Genomic DNA, 20951 nt, shown 5'->3' with positions numbered 1-20951 from the left:
CACTATCCTAGCCATTGTCGGGATCTGGTCTTGGATCATAACAATGGGTCAGTGAAAATGGCAATTTCCTTAAATTGCAACTGTTGATGGATACACAAACAAATTGTGAAATAGCATGATTGGTCAATTTCTCTTATCCTGTGTATATGTGGAAAATATTTCTAATTCTATGAGGAAGTCAGTGATTCAGTTCGGATGTGTTGAGCGATAGAGACGTTCGTACTGAAAACTGTGGATACACTGGGACCATGGTGTTCACTACGTTGCTGTTCCTCACTTTGATATCAGGTAAGATGTCCTTATTCTACATTTGGAATAACTGCTCACGTTTATGCCGGATCATCGTCTTAGAAAAATGGCTCAACATTCCTCACTGAGGTGTAGAGAAACACAGACTCTGGGCCAAAGGAGGGAAGGTTGGAGGGGTTGACCAAAAGCTCCGTCAAAGGGATGGGTTTTGAAGAGGATCCTAAATGGGGAGGGGGAGCTGGCGAGGAGGAGGGGTTTAGTGATGGAGATTCAAAACGTTCGATCTGATTGAAAACTCAGCCATTAACAGAGGGGCAAAGGGAGGAACCGATGCATTTGTTTGGAGGAATAGAGATTTCCCTCAGGGAGGGGGATAATGGAATATTGGAGGCATTACCGGAATGAGAACTGATGAGTACAATTTTCAGGATCTAGAGGACCACATGGCTCTGAATCCTGCCACCCAGGGACAAACCCCTTCAAATAAAGGCAGCAACCAGAGTTCCAGCCTTACCCAGCCTGTGAATCTGCTACTCCTATCGCTGCCAATCTGGCCGAGTGAAAATCATCCTCAAGTTAACAATTCAGTTTTAGGCTTACTGGTGAAATTTAATTTTATTCAAGAGAATAGCAGTGAGGATAAACTTACAGCTCATGTGGGCTGCAAAGTGAATATGAATGCTGAGCTTCCCAGCTGGCCAACTTGAGTTTCTGCCCTGTTTCCTTTAATGGGCTCTGACCCCTGAATGCTCAGCTCATACTTTTCAGTGTGGTTCTTGCAGCATAAGGATCCAGCACACACAATCCAGTACCGCCCAAATAGCGATTTTTCTTTTAAATGTCATTCCTTTCTCAGAGCCACAAAGCCAAACGCAGAGTGAATGGGGCGCGCCCCTAATCCATCTCCTTGCTTGCTCTGAAAACCAATTCGAATTGAACCCAATTCATGGTCCCCACGGAAGGGACATACTGCAGGGGCTGGTTAGGCACATTGGGCTAAACAGCTGGCTTGTAATGCAGGACAAGGCCAGCAGCCCGGGTTCAATTCCCGTCCCGGCCTCCCCGAACAGGCGCCGGAATGTGGCGACTAGGGGCTTTTCACAGTAACTTCATTTGAAGCCTACTTGTGACAATAAGTGATTATTATTATACTCGATGACAAGAGAAGGCATTGCACCCGATCGCGGGCTTGATCCTACGCTCGATCTTAGCCAAATGGCACAGTGATGAACCAGGTCCAAGTGTCAGTGCGAAATTGAGCAGCAACATATACAGACCTAAGCACGGAGACAGATCCTAGCCAAAACCCTTTACTGTAAATGTGTAAATAGTCCCGGTATTAATAAAGACTTACAGTTAACCAACGGAAGATTATCGAGACTTCTTTAAAACATACCGTTCTGTAACCAGCACTTTCCCAACAGTGTTACCTTTGAAGATACATCACAAAAAGGAGAAGTTTTCTTTGTCGACCAAAGTCATTATAATGGTTCTACCAATCAATTGGATAATGATATACAGATTACTCCTGGTTTGGAGTAGGAGAACCTGGAGTCGAGAGATAAAGTCCACAAATCTCACACTGACTGGCTTCACATATTTCCGGCACCTTTTACTGGGCCCACCTCTGCTCGTTTCCATGTCTCAGTTCGCAAGCCATTTGTGTCACATTGCTCAGTAAAACTAACCTTCAGATTCCCAATGTCCCCATGACAATGACAGAGGACTAATGGGCGCTTCATTTTCCTGATGCATAGCCCAGTGCCTCGTGGTTACGGATGAGACCATCAATTCACTCGAGTCAAGAGTAGAAATAAACTGTGGCTTTAATCAACTAGAACAATGCCTGCCTGCGACTGATCTGACACTGAGAACCGCCTACAGGTCGACTGCTCTTTATACCTCCCTTCAAGGAGAGGAGCCATGGGCGGAGCCCATACAGGCCCCAACATGTTCCCTTATGGATAATGCCATACAATGGCCCATAGGTTGAGCCCACAAGGGCAACAGCATAGCACAGATACAAATACAAGGGCAACAGCATAGCACAGATACAAATACAAGGGCAACAGCATAGCACAGATACAATGATGGATTATTGATATAATACATTCACCACAGTTACCAACCATACAAATGTCCCCAAAGTACAATGGAATTCACAGACTGACTTTAATGAAAAGGCAGAACGTGCTGGAGAAACCGTCAGGTCCGACAGAGAGGCACTACACAGATTCCAGAACTGGCAGGTCTTTCGGATGTAAAGTATGCGATGTGCTTCCTGCAGGAAATCCACATCGATCCGGGAAACAAAACCACGTGGGTGTTCCACATGAGGTACCTGGCCTCCAATTCTAGCAGGGCGGCTCTCTTGTTGGCCCCGCTATTTCGGCCAGAGATCTTGGGAGTCAAGGAGCATATACCAGGCCGATTGCTGCCCCTCACAGTTCACGAGGGGGGCATGGTGCTTCACTTTGTGAATGTCTTCTCTCCCCTGGCTGACCAGCAGCAAATCGCTTTCTTTGAACAAGGGTCCACTCATCTCGGTTCCATCGACCTGGGCGAATACACCGTTCTTGGGGGCGGGAGATTTCAACTGCACCCTCAAGGCCAGGGACTGCTTTGCAACCCTGCGCCACATGCCAGTGATGGAGACGTTGAGGGACCTGGTCGGGTCCCTCAACCTGGTGGATGTCTGGCGGCATCTCCACCTTGACTCCAGCGTGTTCACTTCCATGAGGCCTGGACTTGGAGGGCGCTGAATAGACCGGCTTTACATTTCGAAGGCGTGCATTTCTGGTGTAGGGGGCATCTGAGGAAGGGAAGAGAGAGCTAACGCTTCAGGTTGAAGACCTTTCTTCCAACCTGGAAAAAAGTTAGTGCTGCAACAGGTTTTAAGTAAAAACAATGGTCGGGACAGGGGAAGGACAGGAAGGAACATCCAAGAGCAGGTTTGTGAAGGAAGGAGAGATTAATGACAAAAGCGAAGATGACGTGGGGAAATAAGAAGGTGCTAGCAGAACAAGCAACGGAATTAAAGAGGGAGCTCGAGGAGCTTTAAATGGCAATGGCACGAAAATTACCTGCAGCACCATCTGAAGATAAGGGAGCAATGGTTCCGATCTTAAGTAATTGAATTCACTGCTGAGTTTGTAAGCCTAATTTGATGAAAGGTCACTGACCTGGAATATTAACCCTGTTTCTCTCTGCATAGGTCTCGCCAGCCCCAATGAATTCTTCCAGCATTTCTTGTTCTTATTTTGGGTTATCAGTATTTTGTTTTTTGACTTTAACTTGGACAAATTGCAGAAAATGCTGGATAAACTCAACAGGTTTGGCAGCATCTGTGGAGAGAGGCAGAGGCTGCACGTTAACGAAAAACAACAGAGTCCTGTCTTGGGCTCGTATAGCAGGGTGTTACTTGGCACCTGCAATGACGAGGGCGGCCCTGCTAACGGTACAGGGACCACCGCGCCGAAACGGCACTTACATCATTTCCTGCACTGGTGAGCTCACCTCAACTGTGCAGGGAGAGATTGCGGTGCCATTTTTAAATGCCTCCCCAATCTTTCGGCCCCCCTCGGCATCTCCAGCCGTGGTCTCCAGAAACCCCCACCCACCCCTCCCCAAAAACTAAACCTCTTTGGGGGTCCTCGAGCCCCCGCCCCCCTCACCAGCCCTCTTAATAACAAGGCTCACCCGGGCCCAATCCCTGGCATAGGCAACCTTGCACCTGGGCACATTGGCACTGTCAGCCTGGCATCCTGGCAGTGCCAATGTGCCAGCGTGGCACTGCCAATGTGCCAGGATAATGGTGCCAATGTGCAGTCTGGCAACGCCAAGGTGTCTGGGTGCCAGCGGAATACCAGGGTACCACCCTGGCCAGTGTTCAACCACCTTGGGGTCTCCAATGACATGGGAGAACCTCCAGATGCCACTGCGTTTGGCCCACGTTTGAGTGGACCAGTAGTAAACAGCACCGTGACAAGGCCCCGCTGTGGAGGCCACTAGTTCTCAGGCCCCTAATGGCTCGTTTAAATATGTTAATGTGGATCTCACCCACCAGATCACGACATCTCGGGGGATCCTGATAGATCTCACGAGGCGTTCCAAGTGTCTCGAATCTCACGAAAGGCCTCTCGCGAGATTAAACAGCCTCAGCCCAACACCAATTCTGGTGCAATGAGGCCATTAAACCGCGCCCAGAGTTACTGTTTCGGATCTTAATGATCCGTCTACAGAAGCTGCCAGACCTGCTGAGTTTACGCAGCGTTTTCTCATTTTATTTCAGATTTCCAGCATCCTCAGTATTGTCCTCTTTGATTTTAACGAGGAAGAATTTAATTTAATTTACACGCAGATCATTGCAGGGGCTTTTTCTCCCCTGACAGTGAATACTTGCCAGCATGCATCAGGAAAGGCGGGGCAAGCTGCCTGCAACAGTCCAGTAGGAACTGATTTTCCACTGCCAGTGTGCACTTGAAAAATGATCACCGATGTGTCATTTTGGGGGTAGTATTGTAAAGGGAAATCGGAGGGCTAAATGTCAGAAAATCTTAAGCATCTCAAGCACAGTAGTACAGTGGTTAGCACTATTGCTTCACAGCTCCTGGGCCCCAGGTTCGATTCCCGTCTTGGGTCACTGTCTGTGCGGAGTCTGCATGTTCTCCCCGTGTCTGCGTGGGTTTCCTCCGGGCGCTCCAGTTTCTTCCCACAAGTCCCAAAACACGTGCTTGCTAGGTGAATTGGACATTCTGAATTCTCCCTCCGTGTTCACGAACAGGCGCCGGAATGTGGCGACTAGGGGATTTTCACACTAACTTAATTGCAGTGTTAATGTAAGCCTACTTGGGACAATTAATTTTCTAAGAGGGCAGCACGGTGGCACAGTGGTTAGCACTGCTGCCTCTCCGCGCCAGGGACCAGGGTTCGATTCCGACCTTGGCTGACTGCCTGTGTGGAGTTTGTACATTCTCCCCGTGTCTGCGTGGGTTTCCTCAGGGTGCTCCAGTTTCCCCCCTCAACCTAAGGATATGCTGGTTAAGTGGATTGACCATGCTAGACTGCCCTTAGTGCCCGAAGATTTGTAGATTGGGTTGTGGGGCGAGGGCGGAGGAATGGGCCTGGGTAGGATGCTCATTCAGTGGGTTGATACAGACTTGATGGACCAAATGGCTTCCTTCAGCACTGTAGAGATACCTCCATTGATATAATACTAGCTGGACAGGCCGAATGGCCTCCTTCTCTGCTTTAAGGTTCTTGATTCCAGTCCCACTCAGGGTTTGTGTGTGTCCCCTTGGGAAAGGATTGTCTAAAATTGATTGGTGGGATATTTCCAGCTTTCTTAAATCATGTTTCACCCAACAGCTTCACCGACACAGGCGGCTCCGATAGTGATGAAAGCTGCACTGGGAGAAACCATCACAGTGGAATGTCCACAGGCAGAAAGGTACAAAGGAAACTCTGTAATCTGGTGGTGCAAGGCCACTTGGGGAAGTGGGTGCAATCATATATCGAGCATTGATGGACAGATAGTCAGAAACGATTATCGAGGAACATCGATCGCGAATACCAATGGCAAAATTTCAATAACCATACGACAACTTGAAGAGAGAGATACAGGAACATACTGGTGTGGACCAGGAGATAACGACACATTCAATATTTCAGATGTTATATTGCTGAAGGTTTTCACAGGTGAGAATATTTCAGTAGATTGATTCTAGCATTGATAAAGTGGTTGGGCTGCAGTAACACTGCTGCTGTGTGAGCTCAGACTGTGAAAGGATTATCGCTGCTCCTTATGTGCAAGTAAAGACCTCCCATCCTCCCATTTCTATCCATTTCCATTAACCTCTCGAAACATACTTCCCCTGACACTTTTACAAATCTAAAATCATATTCCACCAATGCCTCTTTTTAAAAAATTATTTCATAGGATGTGGGAGTCGCTGCCTAGTCCAGCATTTATTGCCCATCCCTAGGTATCCCTGAGAAGGTGGCGGTGAGCTGCCTTCTTGAAACTCTGCAGTCCACGTGGTGCAGGTACTATCAGATTGTTGTTAACGGAGGGAGTTCAGGATTTTGATTCAGCGACATTGAAGGAACGGCAATGTAATTCCAGGTCAGGCTGCTGGGTGACTTGAAGAGGAGGTGGTGGTGTTACCTTACACCTGCTCCCCTTGTCCTTCTCGGTGAAAGGGGTAGCAAGTTTGGAAGAAGTGAGCCGCTGTATGTCTCCACAGTAGAAATCTCTAATAGTTGCCAAATCAATAGTTGCCTTCTGCAACACACTGGCATCAATTGGTTATAACTAATTGGAGGTTGTTTTATTGGAATTATGTTTAACATAATTTGCATTCAACAACATTCATTCGCACTTATTTACAAAATAAGTCTCCAAGTTTACAAAAGTTCTACAAAATTATGAGGGGCATAGATAGAGTGGATGGTCAGAGATTTGTCCCAGGGTAGAGGGGTCAATTACTAGGGGGCATAGGTTTAATGTGAGAGGGGCCAGGTTTAGAGGAGATGTACAAGGCAAGTTTTTACACAGAGGGTAGTGGGTGCCTGGAACTCGCTGCCAGAGGAGGTGGTGGAAGCAGGGACCATAGTGACGTTTAAGGGGCATCTTGACAAATACATGAATAGGATGGGAATAGAGGGATACGGACCCAGGAAGTGTAGAAATTTTAGTTTAGACGGGCAGCATGGTCGGCACGGGCTTGGAGGGGCGAAGGGCCTGTTCCTGTGCTGTACTTTTCTTTGTTCTTTGTTATTTGATATCAATTGTGCTCAAAAGCATTCAGCTATCATTTGCCATTGCAAATAGTGATCAACAGGCATCATTATCATCAATTGCCAATAAACTGCATTGCTCAAACATTGGTGATTATTTAGTTGAAGCATTATGCGAGCATATGAAATCGGCAGAAAAGCCAGCCATTCGGCCCCTCGAACCTACTCTGCCATTCAATAAGACCATGGCTGACCTGTTTGTATTTTGAATTCCACATTCCCATCTACTCCCAATAACCATTGATACCCTTCCCTAACAAGAAACAATCTACCTCCATCTTAAAAATATTCAGTGAGCCCCCGTATTCACCGGCTGCTCATGCAGAGAGTTCCAAAGTTTTTTTAAAAATATATTTTATTCAAGATTTTTTGGCCAAACATAACAGTACGTAGTGTTTCTTTTAAACAACAATAAAGCAATATAAATAACAGTGGCCAGTTTTGAACAAATAAATAAATAATATTTAAACAGAAACAAAAAACAAAACTAAATGGCAACTGCCTTGTCAAAAATAGATAATCTCCAAAGATACAATCCAACAGTCCAATATACATTACCTATAACAAATGTCTATATATATACAATGACATCCCTGAGAGTCCGTCCGGTTCCTCCCCCCCCCCCACCCCACCCCTCCGCCCGCCCGCCCCCCCCCCCCGCTCCCCCCCGGGTTGCTGCTGTTGTCTTCTTTTTTTCATTCCCTCTATCTTTCTGTGAGGTAGTCGACGAACGGTTGCCACCGCCTGGTGAACCCTTGAGCCGAACTCCTTAATACGAACTTGATCCGTTCTAACTTTATAAACCCTGCCATGTCGTTTATCCGGGTCTCCACATCCGGGGGCTTGGCTTCCTTCCACATAAGCAATATCCTGCGCCGGGCTACTAGGGACGCAAAGGCCAAATCATCAGCCTCTCTCGCCTCCTGCACTCCCGGCTCTTCTGCAACCCCGAATATAGCCAACCCCCAGCTTGGTTCAACCCGGACCCCCACCACCTTCAAAAGCACCTTTGCCACCCCCACCCAGAACCCCTGTAGTGCCGGGCATGACCAGAACATGTGGGTGTGATTCGTTGGGCTTCTCGAGCATCTCGCACACCTATCCGCTACCCCCAAAGATTTACTGAGCCGTGCTCCAGTCATATGCGCCCTGTGTAACACCTTAAATTGTATCAGGCTTAGCCTGGCACACGAGGACGATGAGTTTACCCTACGTAGGGCATCAGCCCACAGCACCTCCTCAATCTCCTCCCCCAGCTCTTCTTCCCATTTCCCTTTCAGCTCATCTACCATGATCTCCCCCTCGTCCCTCATTTCCCTATATATGTCCGACACCTTACCATCCACCACCCATGTCTCTGAGATCACTCTATCCTGCACCTCCTGCGCGGGAGCTGCGGGAATTCCCTCACCTGTTGCCTCGCAAAAGCCCTCAGTTGCATATACCGAAATGCATTCCCTTGGGGCAACCCATATTTTTCCGTCAGCGCTCCCAGACTCGCAAACGTCCCATCTACGAACAGATCTCTCAGTTGTGCTACCCCAGCTCTTTGCCATGCTCCAAATCCCCCATCCATTCTCCCCGGAACGAACCTATGATTGTTTCTTATCGGGGACCGCACCGAAGCTCCCGTCCTTCCCCTATGCCGTCTCCACTGCCCCCAAATTTTCAATGTAGCCACCACCACCGGGCTTATGGTGTATTTCTTCAGTGAGAACGGCAACGGTGCCGTCACCATTGCTTGTAGGCTAGTCCCCCTGCAGGACGCCATCTCCAATCTCTTCCACGCCGCTCCCTCCCCTTCCCCCATCCACTTACACACCATTGAAATATTGGCGGCCCAGTAGTACTCACTTAGGCTCGGTAGTGCCAGCCCCCCCCTGTCCCTACTACGCTGCAAAAATCCCCTCCTCACTCTCGGGGTCTTCCCGGCCCACACAAAACTCATAATACTCTTCTCGATTCTTTTGAAAAAAGCCTTCGTGATCACCACCGGGAGGCACTGAAACACAAAAAGGAATCTCGGGAGGACCACCATTTTAACCGCCTGCACCCTACCTGCCAGTGACAGGGACACCATGTCCCATCTCTTAAAGTCCTCCTCCATCTGTTCCACCAACCGCGTTAAATTAAGCCTATGTAATGTACCGCAATTCTTGGCTATCTGGATCCCCAGGTACCGGAAGTCCCTTGTTACCTTCCTCAACGGTAAATCCTCTATTTCTCTGTTCTGCTCCCCTGGATGCACCACGAACAACTCACTTTTCCCCATGTTCAATTTATACCCTGAAAAATCCCCAAACTCCCCAAGTATCCGCATTATCTCTGGCATCCCCTCCGCCGGGTCCGCCACATATAGCAACAAATCATCCGCATACAGAGATACCCGGTGTTCTTCTCCTCCCCTGAGTACTCCCCTCCACTTCCTGGAACCCCTCAATGCTATGGCCAGGGGCTCAATCGCCAGTGCAAACAACAACGGGGACAGAGGACATCCCTGCCTCGTCCCTCTATGGAGCCGAAAATAATCCGACCCCCGTCCATTCGTGACCACGCTCGCCATCGGGGCCCTATACAGCAACTGTACCCATCTGATATACCCATCTCCAAAGCCAAATCTCCTCAGCACCTCCCACAAATAATCCCACTCCACTCTATCAAATGCTTTCTCGGCATCCATCGCCACCACTATCTCCGCTTCCCCCTCTGGTGGGGGCATCATCATTACCCCTAGCAGCCTCCGTATATTTGTATTCAGCTGTCTCCCCTTCACAAACCCAGTTTGGTCCTCATGAACCACCCCCGGGACACAATCCTCTATCCTCGTTGCCATAACCTTGGCCAGAATCTTAGCATCCACATTCATAGTATCATAGAATTTACAGTGCAGAAGGAGGCCATTCAGCCCATCGAGTCTGCACCGGCTCTTGGAAAGAGCACCCTACCCAAGGTCAACACCTCCACCCTATCCCCATAACCCAGTAACCCCACCCAACACTAAGGGCAATTTATCAGGGCCAATCCACCTAACCTGCACATCTTTGGACTGTGGGAGGAAACCAGAGCACCCGGAGGAAACCCACGCACACACGGGAAGAACGTGCAGACTCCACACAGACAGTGACCCAAGCCGGGAATCGAACCTGAGACCCTGGAGCTGTGAAGCAATTGTGCTAATCACCATGCTACCGTGCTGCCCCGGAGGGCCCATTCCCCTCCATTCAGGAGGGGAATGGGCCTATAGGACCCGCATTGCAGCGGGTCTTTTTCCTTCTTTAGGAGGAGCAATATCGTTGCCTCTGACATAGTCGGGGGCAGCTGCTCCCTTTCCCTAGCCTCATTAAAGGTTCTCATCAGTAGCGGGGCCAGCAAGTCCATATATTTCCTATAGAATTCCACTGGGAATCCGTCTGGTCCCGGGGCCTTCCCCGCCTGCATGCTCCCAATCCCTTTCACTACTTCCTCCGTCTCAATCTGTGCTCCCAGTCCCGCCCTCTCCTGCTCCTCCACCTTAGGGAATTCCAGCTGATCCAGAAAGCACATCATTTTCTCCTTCCCTTCTGGGGGCTGAGCTTCATATAATCTTTCATAGAATGCCTTGAACACTCCATTCACTCTCTCCGCTCCCCGCTCCATCTCTCCCTCCTCATCTCTCACCCCCCCTATCTCCCTCGCTGCTCCCCTTTTCCTCAGTTGGTGGGCCAGCAACCTGCTCGCCTTCTCCTCATATTCGTGCTGTACACCCTGTGCCTTCCTCCATTGTGCCTCTGCATTACCCATAGTCAACAAGTCAAATTCTACATGTAGCCTTTGCCTTTCCCTGTACAGTCCCTCCTCCGGTGCCTCTGCATATTGTCTGTCCACCCTCAAAAGTTCTTTCAACAACCGCTCCCTTTCCCTACCCTCCTGCTTTCCTTTATGTGCCCTGATAGATATCAGCTCCCCTCTAACCACTGCCTTCAACGCCTCCCAGACCACTCCCACCTGAACCTCCCCATTATCATTGAGTTCCAAGTACCTTTCAATACACCCCCTCACCCTTAAACACCCCCCCTCATCTGCCAATAATCCTATGTCCATTCTCCAGGGTGGGTGCTGTTCTTTTTCCTCCCCTATCTCCAGGTCCACCCAATGTGGAGCGTGGTCCGAAATAGCTATAGCTCCGTCCCCGTCACCTTCCGGATCAGTGCCCTTCCCAAAACAAAAAAGTCTATCCGTGAATAAACTTTGTGGACATAGGAGAAAAACGAAAACTCCTTACTCCTAGGTCTACTAAATCTCCAGGGGTCTACACCTCCCATCTGCTCCATAAAGTCCTTAAGCACCCTAGCTGCAGCCGGCCTCCTTCCGGTCCTGGACCTCGATCTGTCCAGCCCTGGGTCCAGCACCGTATTAAAATCTCCATCCATTACCAACTTTCCCGCCTCTAGGTCCGGGATGCGTCCTAACATAAGCCTCATAAAATTGGCATCATCCCAGTTCGGGGCATATACGTTCACTAAGACCACCGCCTCCCCTTGCAATCTGCCACTCACCATCACGTATCTGCCCCCACTATCCGCCACTATGGTCTTTGCCTCAAACATTACCCGCTTCCCCACTAATATAGCCACCCCCCTGTTTTTTGCGTCTAGCCCCGAATGAAACACCTGCCCCACCCATCCTTTGCGTAGTCTGACCTGGTCTATCAGTTTCAGATGCGTCTCCTGCAGCATAACCACATCTGCCTTAAGTTTCTTTAGGTGTGCGAGTACCCGTGCTCTCTTAATCGGCCCGTTCAGCCCTCTCACATTCCACGTGATCAGCCGGGTTGGGGGGCTCTTTCCCCCCCCCCCCTTGTCGACTAGCCATCTCCTTTTTCAATTCAGCTCCTCACCCGGTTCCCACGTAGCCGTATATCCCCCCAACGGCGCCCTCCCGCCCCGACCACCCCACCCCATACCAGCTCCCCCTTCTCCCCAGCAGCAGCAACCCAGTTAACCCCCCCCCCCCCCCCCCCCCGCCAGATCCCTCACTATCGTAATTGCACCCCCCATGTTGCTCCCAGAAGTCAGCAAACTCTGGCCGACCTCGGCTTCCCCCCGTGACCTTGGCTCCCACTGTGCGAGGCCCCCTCCTTCCTGCTTCCCTGTTCCCGCCATGATTACCATAGCGCGGGAACAAAGCCCGCGCTTCCCATTTGGCCCCGCCCCCAATGGCTGGCGCCCCCAGCTCCTCATCCTCCCTCCCCCACGACATGGGGAAGAGAGAAAAGTTACAGGGTCGCAGGATTAACAACTTGGGAAATCATCTCTTCCCCCTTTTCCCCCCCTCTTCACCCCACGTATTCGCCCCACCACTTTGTCCCAAACGTTCCTTTTCAAGCCCGCTTATTCCAGTTTCTCCTCGACAATAAATGTCCACGCCTCTTCTGCCGTTTCAAAGTAGTGGTGTTTCCCTTGATGTGTGACCCACAGTCTTGCCGGCTGCAGCATTCCAAATTTAACCTTCCTTTTGTGCAGCACCGCCTTGGCCCGATTAAAGCTTGCCCTCCTTCTCGCCACCTCCGCACTCCAATCTTGATGTACGCGGATCACCGCGTTCTCCCACCTGCTGCTCCGAGTTTTCTTTGCCCATCTGAGGACCATCTCTCTGTCCTTATATCGGAGAAATCTCACCACTGTGGCTCGAGGAATTTCTCCAGCCCTCGGTCTTCGCGCCATAAGTCGATAAGCTCCCTCCACCTCCAACGGACCCGTCGGGGCCTCCGATCCCATTAACGAGTGCAGCATCGTGCTCACGTATGCCCCAACGTCCGCCCCTTCTGCACCTTCGGGAAGACCAAGAATCCTTAAATTCTTCCTCCTCGCATTATTCTCCAGCACCTCCAGCCTTTCCACACACCTTTTGTGTTGTGCCTCGTGCATCTCTGTCTTCACCACCAGGCCCTGTATGTCGTCCTCATTCTCAGCAGCCTTTGCCTTCACGACCCGAAGCTCCTGCTCCTGGGTCTTTTGCTCCTCCTTTAGCCCTTCAATCGCCTGTCATATCGGGGCCAACAGCTCCTTCTTCATCTCTTTTTTAAGTTCTTCCACGCAGCGCCGCAGGAACACTTGTTGGTCAGGGCCCCATATTAAACTGCCTCCTTCCGACGCCATCTTGCTTTGTGCCTGCCTTCCTGGCCGCTGCTCTAGAGGATCCACCGCAATCCGGCCCCTTTCCTCTCCTTTTTCCATCCGTGTCCAGGGGGGATTCCCTTCTGGTTTACCGCACAGTGCTTTTAGCCGTTAAAATTGCCGTTGTGGCTCCTATTAAGAGCCCAAAAGTCCGTTCCACCGGGAGCTGCCGAAACGTGCAACTTAGCTGGTCATCGCCGCACCCGGAAGTCGAGAGTTCCAAAGTTGCACAACCCTCTGCGAGAAACAGAATTCTCCCCATCGCTGTCCGAAAACAGTGTCCTCCTAATTCTAAAACAGTTGCCCCCTAACTCTGGACTCACCCACAGGAGGAAATATCCTTTCCACACCCACTTTGTCATGACCACTCAGGATCTCGTATACTTCAATCTAAACGCCAGTGTAAACAAACACACCCCGTCTCTCCAACAATCTGAAACCAAAAATGATCAGAGAGTTTATTCTCCTAGTTTCTGAATTACCATTGCTTCAATCATCTGAAAGATGAGCTAAATTTAGAAAAAGTGGACGCTGTTTCAACATATGTTTTTATAAGATAGTTTCATGATGACTTCCAGTTGTGGCTATGCAGAGCTAATCGCACGTTCGGCAGCTCCCGCTTGGAACGGAGTTTGGGGCACTTTTTAGGGCCCCCAACGGCATTTTGGCAACATTTCCCGGTGTGGGAAGAAGACGGCAACATTCCCTCGACAGTGTATGGCTTGGACCAGGAGCAGGGCGACTAAAAAAGTGGTGGTGAACCCAAAGAAAGTGCGAGGGAAGAAGAGCAAGATGGCGGCGGGGTGGGGACCAGGCAGCGTGGATGCAGTGGGCGCAGGAGCAGCAGGAGGCTATCCAGCGCTGCTTCAGGGAGCTCAAAACGGACCTGCTGGAGCCGATGAAGGCCTCTATTGATAAGCTGCTGGAGACCCAGACGGCCCAGGGGGTGGCGATCCACGAGGTCCAACAAAAGATCTCAGATAATGTGGACGAGATCTTGGGCCTAGCGGTAAAGGTGGAGGCGCACGAGGTGCTCCACAAGAAATGGCAGGAACGGTTCGAGGAGATGGAGAATCGGTCGAGGCGGAAGAATCTGCGGATCCTGGGCCTCCCGGAGGGGCTGGAAGGGTCGGACATGGGGACCTATGTGGTCACCATGTTAAACTCGCTGATGGGAGCGGGGTCCTTCCAGGGGCCCCTGGAGCTGGAAGGGGCCCATAGAGTGCTGGCGAGGCGGCCCAAGGCTAACGAGCCGCCGCAGGCGGTGTTGATGCAGTTTCATCGGTTCGCTGATCGGGAGTGCGTACTCAGGTGGGCCAAGAAAGAGAGGAGCAGCAGGTGGGAGAACGCGGAGGTTCGAATATATCAGGACTGGAGCACGGAGGTGGCGAAGCAGAGGGCCGGGTACAACCGGGCGAAGGCGGTGCTGCACAGGAAGGGGGTGAAGTTTGCCATGCTGCAGCCGGCGCGTCTGTGGGTCACCTACAAGGACCGGCACCATTATTTTGAGTCCCCGGAGGAGGCGTGGGCCTTTGTTCAGGCCGAGAAGCTGGACACAAACTGAGGGTCGGGATGGGGGGTCGGGCGTGGGGATGTTCGGGGATTGTTGTTGTTGTGTTACATTTTGAGGGGGGGTTCTTTGTTCTTGTTTCTTTTTGATTCAGTGTGGGTGGTTAGGGTAGGTTGGGCAGTGTTTTGGCTGGGTCTGTCGGGTGGGATCTTGGAGGGGGGCAAGTAAACGGAGTAGGGGGTAGATGGCCGGTAGGAGGGATGGGGCACCGCGGGGAGGGGGAGGCGGTGCCGGGCAGGTGGAAAGCGCTGGCGTTTTCCCGCGCTGAAGGCCGGAGGGGGTGGGGCCGTGGCGGGGAAGCGCGGGTTTATTCCCGCGCTTGGGATGGCAGGGGGAGGCGGAGAGCCTGCTGGTGGGTAATGGGGAGGGAGGGGAAGTCCCACAATGGGAGGAGTCGAAGGAGAGGCGGGAGTGGCCGGTGTCAGCAGGAGTCAGCTGACTTGCGGGAGTGCAATGGGGGGAGCAAAACAGCTAGGAGGGGTCCTACCTGGGGAGGGGGGTTGGAGGGTGGGGGGGTGGGAGGAGGGAACCGGGTTGCTGCTGGTATGGTCAAGGGGGAGCTGGAGCGAGTAGAGAGGGTTGGGACGGGGGTCTGTCGCCGAGGGGAACGGGCTGAGGAGGGGTTATGGCTAGTCGGCGGGGGAGGGGGGGGGGGCGGGTAGCCCCCTGATCCGGCTGATAACCTGGAACGTAAGGGCTCTGAACAGGCCGGTTAAGCGGGCCCGGGTGTTCGCGCACCTGAAGGGGCTGAAAGCGGATGTGGTCATGCTCCAGGAGACACACCTGAAGGTGGCAGACCAGGTAAGATTGAGAAAGGGGTGGGTAGGTCAGGTGTTTCATTCGGGGCTGATTTAGATTCTGAGCATATTTGATGCCTTTGGGCACCTTTTGCCTTCTAGCTCCATTGATCACATTTGATTACATTTCATTGCAAAACATTGTTGTCCGCATAAAAAACACATTCCAAATTAAAACGTTTGTCGTCAAATGAGCGCTGGTCATTTTTGAGCGCATAAATAATGTCAAAACTTTCTGGTACGGTTTGAACCCAGTGGCTAAAATCTGAATTCATTCAAATCCATCCACTTACAAAAGTTTAAAATCAGACCTAATGGTTCTAGCAATGCAAACTAAAACTCAAACTGCTTAATGTGCAACCAGAACTATACTCCGTCCCTTCCCTGTGTAACAGGCCTGGTGTTGGGTGTAATTCAAACACTAAGGAACATCGACCCAGAGGTGGGTACAGTTGGTTCTGGGCAATGGCATAAAATGGCTATTCACAAATTGCCAGCTCAATTCTTAAACTGCTTTTTTTCCCCCCATCGACTTTACCTGCAATACTCCAATAATGAATGTACAGGAGCCCTGCATAGTCCACTTTGAACTCAGTGTGCGAGATCTTAACTCATTCAAACCCATCCACCTACACAGGGTTAAACTCAGACCCAATGGGTCAGACGATGAAAACTGAAACTCCATTTGACCTACAAGTAACAAACTCACATTGTTTGTATATTTTTAGTGTTTATCCAAAGCAATGCTCAGTTTGTGTCCAACAGGCCTGGAGTTGGGTTCCCTTCATCGACTTTGAAAATTCACCCGAACATTCTGAGCAATTTCACTGCAGCTACAGAAATAGAAATGGTTCACTAAACTTAGACCCACACACCTCTGAAATATTAAATTAAAGGTTTAGAACGAGCAGGAATTGAACGCAGGAGCCTTCAATGATTACAATGCATTTTAGACTATAATCCTGTCCGTACATTAAAAACAGAAAATACTTTTTGACATTTTCAACATTTGGTTGGTTTTTATATTTTGAGCAATGAAAAGATGCTCAGTTTTGAACTTTTATTGATTGTTTTTTCTGATTTATCAACAGGTACATGGGAGCCAATTGTATCAGAGATCAGAGGTGTGGGAAATACCGCCACTGTACCATGTCTGTACACGGAGGAGGAGACATACTATAAGAAATTCTTGTGTAAAGTAACCTCTATAAATAAATGCACCATTATTGCCAGATCTAATGGAGTTGTAAACAATCTGCAAAATGGGGGTGTTTCAATCACTATTAACAATTCTCATAATTTTACTGTTACCCTGGGCAACATTAATAAAGCTGACGAAGGAGAGTACTGGTGCGGAGCAGTAACAATAAAGAACATAAAGATCGTCCAGGTAAAAAATCTGACAACTGCTGAAGGTAAGGGTCAAGATAATATTATTATAATTCAATCAGTGTTGAATAAAACTCCCAAAACAATAACAATTGGTCAATGCCGAGTTCTTTATTTACACAATGCGGCCACCCTACTTCATCTCAACCTTTCAGCACATCCTTCTCTTACTTTCCCCCTCGCTAAGTTTCAATTTCCCCCTAAGAGCATCTATGAAATTTGGCACAATTATACCTTGTGGTACAGGTAGAGCAACACAGATCCGCTAACCAAAAAACAATGGTGTCCGTCCACAAATCAGACATTTTTAGGATGCTCAATGCACCAATTTTAACTGAGTTAAATTTTTTTAAAAGCACCGGGACAATTCGGCTAGGTGCTACGTTGGCACGATGTGACTCCACACTAGATACCGGCGTCAGCGCTTCACCTTCCACTCTATCCGCCACTCCATACGACCCTTACACCAGCTAACGCGGCCTCACATGAACCACCCGTGGCCTGGACTGCCCACCCTGCAACCTAGCAAGATCTGAAAGCCATGACTAGATTGGAGGTACTGTCCCTAGTTCCACATTTAACAAGTTGAATCTTCTATCGAGTGTTCAAAACTTTCACTAATACTGCAAGAAAATATAAATGTTAAAAATAAATAGAAAGTTTGTGCTATACCTCACAGATTATTGTCCTTCCAACACTATAAGCTCTTTGTGAAGCCCCCTCAGAATCTATTTTTTCCTCAGCTCACAACACCCATGTTCACTTTCCATAAGTACAGTACGCTGAAGATAATAATTGTGGTGGTTGTCAGTTATTCATCAAATTATTCATTTATGTTTACTTCCAACAATAGGAAGACCAAGAGTTTCCAACGATACTTCAAGGTAAGATTTTAATTTGCAACTTATAAATATCAATTTTGTGCCATCCTCATTAAAGCCACGGTTGTTAGATAATCCTGCTTTCCTCAAAGGTCATGATGAGCAATGCAATGTTTTTAAATTACTCCAATCCGCACAACCGCCATCTTGGTGCCATATATTTCCTCATAATTCTGCCATTGATTGCCTTCCCATTTAATACACACAAATCGAAGCCAGGGGGCGACGTTTCTGAAGACCTTGGCAGTAATCATTCGGTGCGATAATATGCGACAGTCAAATTAACACTGTCTGCTGATTCCTTCCCCACGGAACATCCGACACCTCAGCCCAGCGTTTAATCATTCTCGGGATGTCGGTGCCACTGACAAACCCTCATTTATTGCCCATCCCTAATTGCCCTTGATAAAATATTGGTAAGCCACCACCTTGAACCCCTGCTGTCCATGTGATGTCGATACACCCACAGTGTTGTTCGGTAGAGAGGATTTTGACCCAGAAAAGGTGAAGGAACCATGATATTTTTCCAAGTCAAGTTAGTGTGGTAGTTAAGAAGGGGAATTCGAGGTGGTGCTGCTTTACCTGTTGCCCTTGTCTTTCCAAGTGGTGATGGTCACAGGTTTGGAAGGTGGTGCTGAAGAAGCCTTAGAAAGTTGCTGTAATGCATCCTCAACAGAGAGATGCAGTCTCACCAGAACACAGCTCATCTCTCCGCAATTCCTGTTCGAGATATTTTCCCTGTGTGTACAAGGCCCACTAACTCCTAGGTGTGATTACACTTTGAGAATCACCCCATAGCTCGTACAAACTGTCACTGCGTTCAATATAATTTTGCAGAATTGTTGGGACGTTATTGATGGTCATATTGCATAAACTGTGGGTTAATTTATTTTGTACTGTATTAATTCTAGTTCCTTGTTTAATCAGAGAGGATCAGCTGAAGATATGGACTATATTCCGTTGGCTGCTCTTTGGGGCTCTGGCTGTTTGCTCCACTTCAGTCACATGCTATGCACATTTTGCAAAAGGGCCAGGTATAAAAGAGGAAATCTTTTTGCTCTAATATTTACAGATATTTAACTTCAGCCTAAAAGCTCAGGCACTTTGAAAGTTACCAAGAAAAGCAACGCATAATCCACAAGAAATAAGTTATCCTCATAAAAGTTTAACGAGAGAGCCATTTGAGTGTGATACCAATGATCTTTGGGGTGAATTTTATGCTCGTTTACAGAAAGGATAAAAATGTCAGTTCGTCTGGAGATATTTATTTTTACGCGGGAGTGCAAGATGGGGAAAGTCATGTCGGCACTCAATGCAAAGCACTGTTTAATTAAATATCTTTTTAAAATGCATACCTGTGTACAAAGGCAGCCTTGAACATGGGTAAGGGAGCATCAACAGTGCCCCTGGACCAGGCACAGTGTGTTGCATTGTATAACCTGGAACCCATGATGTGCCCCAGAGCTGTGGGCACCAGATGCAAAATAGAAAGCTCCCCCGAACCCAGGAAATTGGAGCAAGATCACAGTGCGAGGCTATGGCAAACAAACCTCAGCACTTACGTCAGGATATCTCCACCAACACTCCCACCTATTTTTTTGCCATGTATTGCTTGAAGTATTTCACTTACAGAAAGAAGATCAATCCCTCTGTTTTCTTCATTACGATTGATTAAATTCATTTCTTATTCAGTTCTGCAGGCCAGCAAATGATGGGTTCTGTGGCAACATCAGCCAGAGAACACCAATGGGATGAGAGCTGCATTCGAAGACCGGCCAGAAGGTTGACTAATTCCTACACGAATGTCCAGAGTATTTTCACTTGCTTTTAGAAGTTACTTTCCTGTATTGCAGTATTTTATACTTTATGACAATCTTAAAAGCTTTGTAAAGTCTTCAGAAATTGTGCGAACTGCTTTTATTATAATAAAAACAACTAGATGATAAACGTTGTTGTTTTTTTTATATTAAGGAGCAGTGGATGCCAGAACACTAAAGAAATTTGAGTAGGAGATGGATAGGTTTTTAATTAGTGGTGGGATGAAGGATTACGGGAATGGGAAGGATGGTGGGAGATGAGGCCTGGACGAGATCAGCCAAGATTGTTAGGGGAGGCGATGGTATAGTGGTATTGTCACTGGACTAGTAATCCAGAGGTCTGGGATCCTGGGTCCACCTTACCAGGTGGAGGAGGGGTGACAGGGTGTTCCCAATGACCTTGGCAGATGTTGAAATTTGAATTCAATAAAAAAATCTGGAATGAAAAGTCTAATGATGACCATGAAACCATTGCTGATTGTCGTAAAAACCCATCTGGTTCACTAAGGTCTTTCAGGGAAGGGAATCTGCCGTCCTTACCCAGTCTGGCTTACATGTGACTCCAGATCCACACAACAATGCTTCCCCCCTCAGTTCAAGGGCAATTAGGGATGGGCAACAAATGCTGGCCCAGCCCAGCGAGGCCCACATCCAAAGAGCGAATAAAAAATAATATTGAATGGCGGAGGAGGTCCGAGGGGTGGAATTGCCGACTCCTGCTCCTGGTTCCTCCATTCTTATGTTTGTGTCCCAGCCATTGGAGGTGCCTCCCAGCCATTAGAGACCCCTGGGTGGTCGGGGACAGGGCAGGGTGATACGATGGAACTCCCTATGGCAGCCTGGCACCTTGGCCCTGCCACACTGGCACCTTGGCAGTGCCATCTTGCCACTGCCTGGGTGCCAGGCTGGCAGTACCAGCGTGTCCAGGTACCAGATTAACACTGATGGCGATCAGGCCCAGTGGAGCCTTACCAGGTGGAGGAGGGGTGACAGGGTGTTCCCAATGACCTCCCCAAAGTTGGGGTCAGAGGGGTCAAAAAGAGGGGGGGGAGGGCAGAAAGATCGGGTCAGTATTTCAAAATGCGAGATGCATTTCCTACCGGTGAGCAGAAGCAGGAAATCGCTCTAAGTGCGGCCTCAGTGGGGAGTAACTCCCCTCGGCAAAAAAAACAGCAAAGTGCCGTTGAATATCGGGGTGTTTTTCGGCACTGCAGCTGCCAAAAAACACCCTGCTAAACGTGCCCAAAGCAGATATAAACATTTTTTGCTTGAATTGCCCTGAGGTTTCTCATCAA

At 49.1% G+C, this 20951-nt stretch overlaps 1 protein-coding gene across 1 annotated transcript; it reads left to right on the top strand.

The window, feature by feature from the left end:
* The first annotated feature begins 210 nt into the window (after window positions 1–210).
* LOC140393508 (polymeric immunoglobulin receptor-like) lies at window positions 211–19786 on the top strand. The gene is made up of 6 exons (XM_072479825.1): window positions 211–288; window positions 5617–5946; window positions 16661–16984; window positions 17812–17842; window positions 18751–18873; window positions 19532–19786. The coding sequence occupies exons 1-6, from the start codon at window positions 249–251 to the stop codon at window positions 19668–19670; spliced, it is 987 nt and encodes a 328-aa protein (XP_072335926.1). The 5' UTR covers window positions 211–248; the 3' UTR covers window positions 19671–19786.
* The last annotated feature ends 1165 nt before the right edge of the window (window positions 19787–20951 follow it).

The sequence above is a fragment of the Scyliorhinus torazame genome, chromosome 17 (assembly GCF_047496885.1).
Source record: "Scyliorhinus torazame isolate Kashiwa2021f chromosome 17, sScyTor2.1, whole genome shotgun sequence".
NCBI lineage: Eukaryota > Metazoa > Chordata > Chondrichthyes > Carcharhiniformes > Scyliorhinidae > Scyliorhinus > Scyliorhinus torazame.
This window is presented reverse-complemented; position numbering and strand designations above follow the sequence as displayed.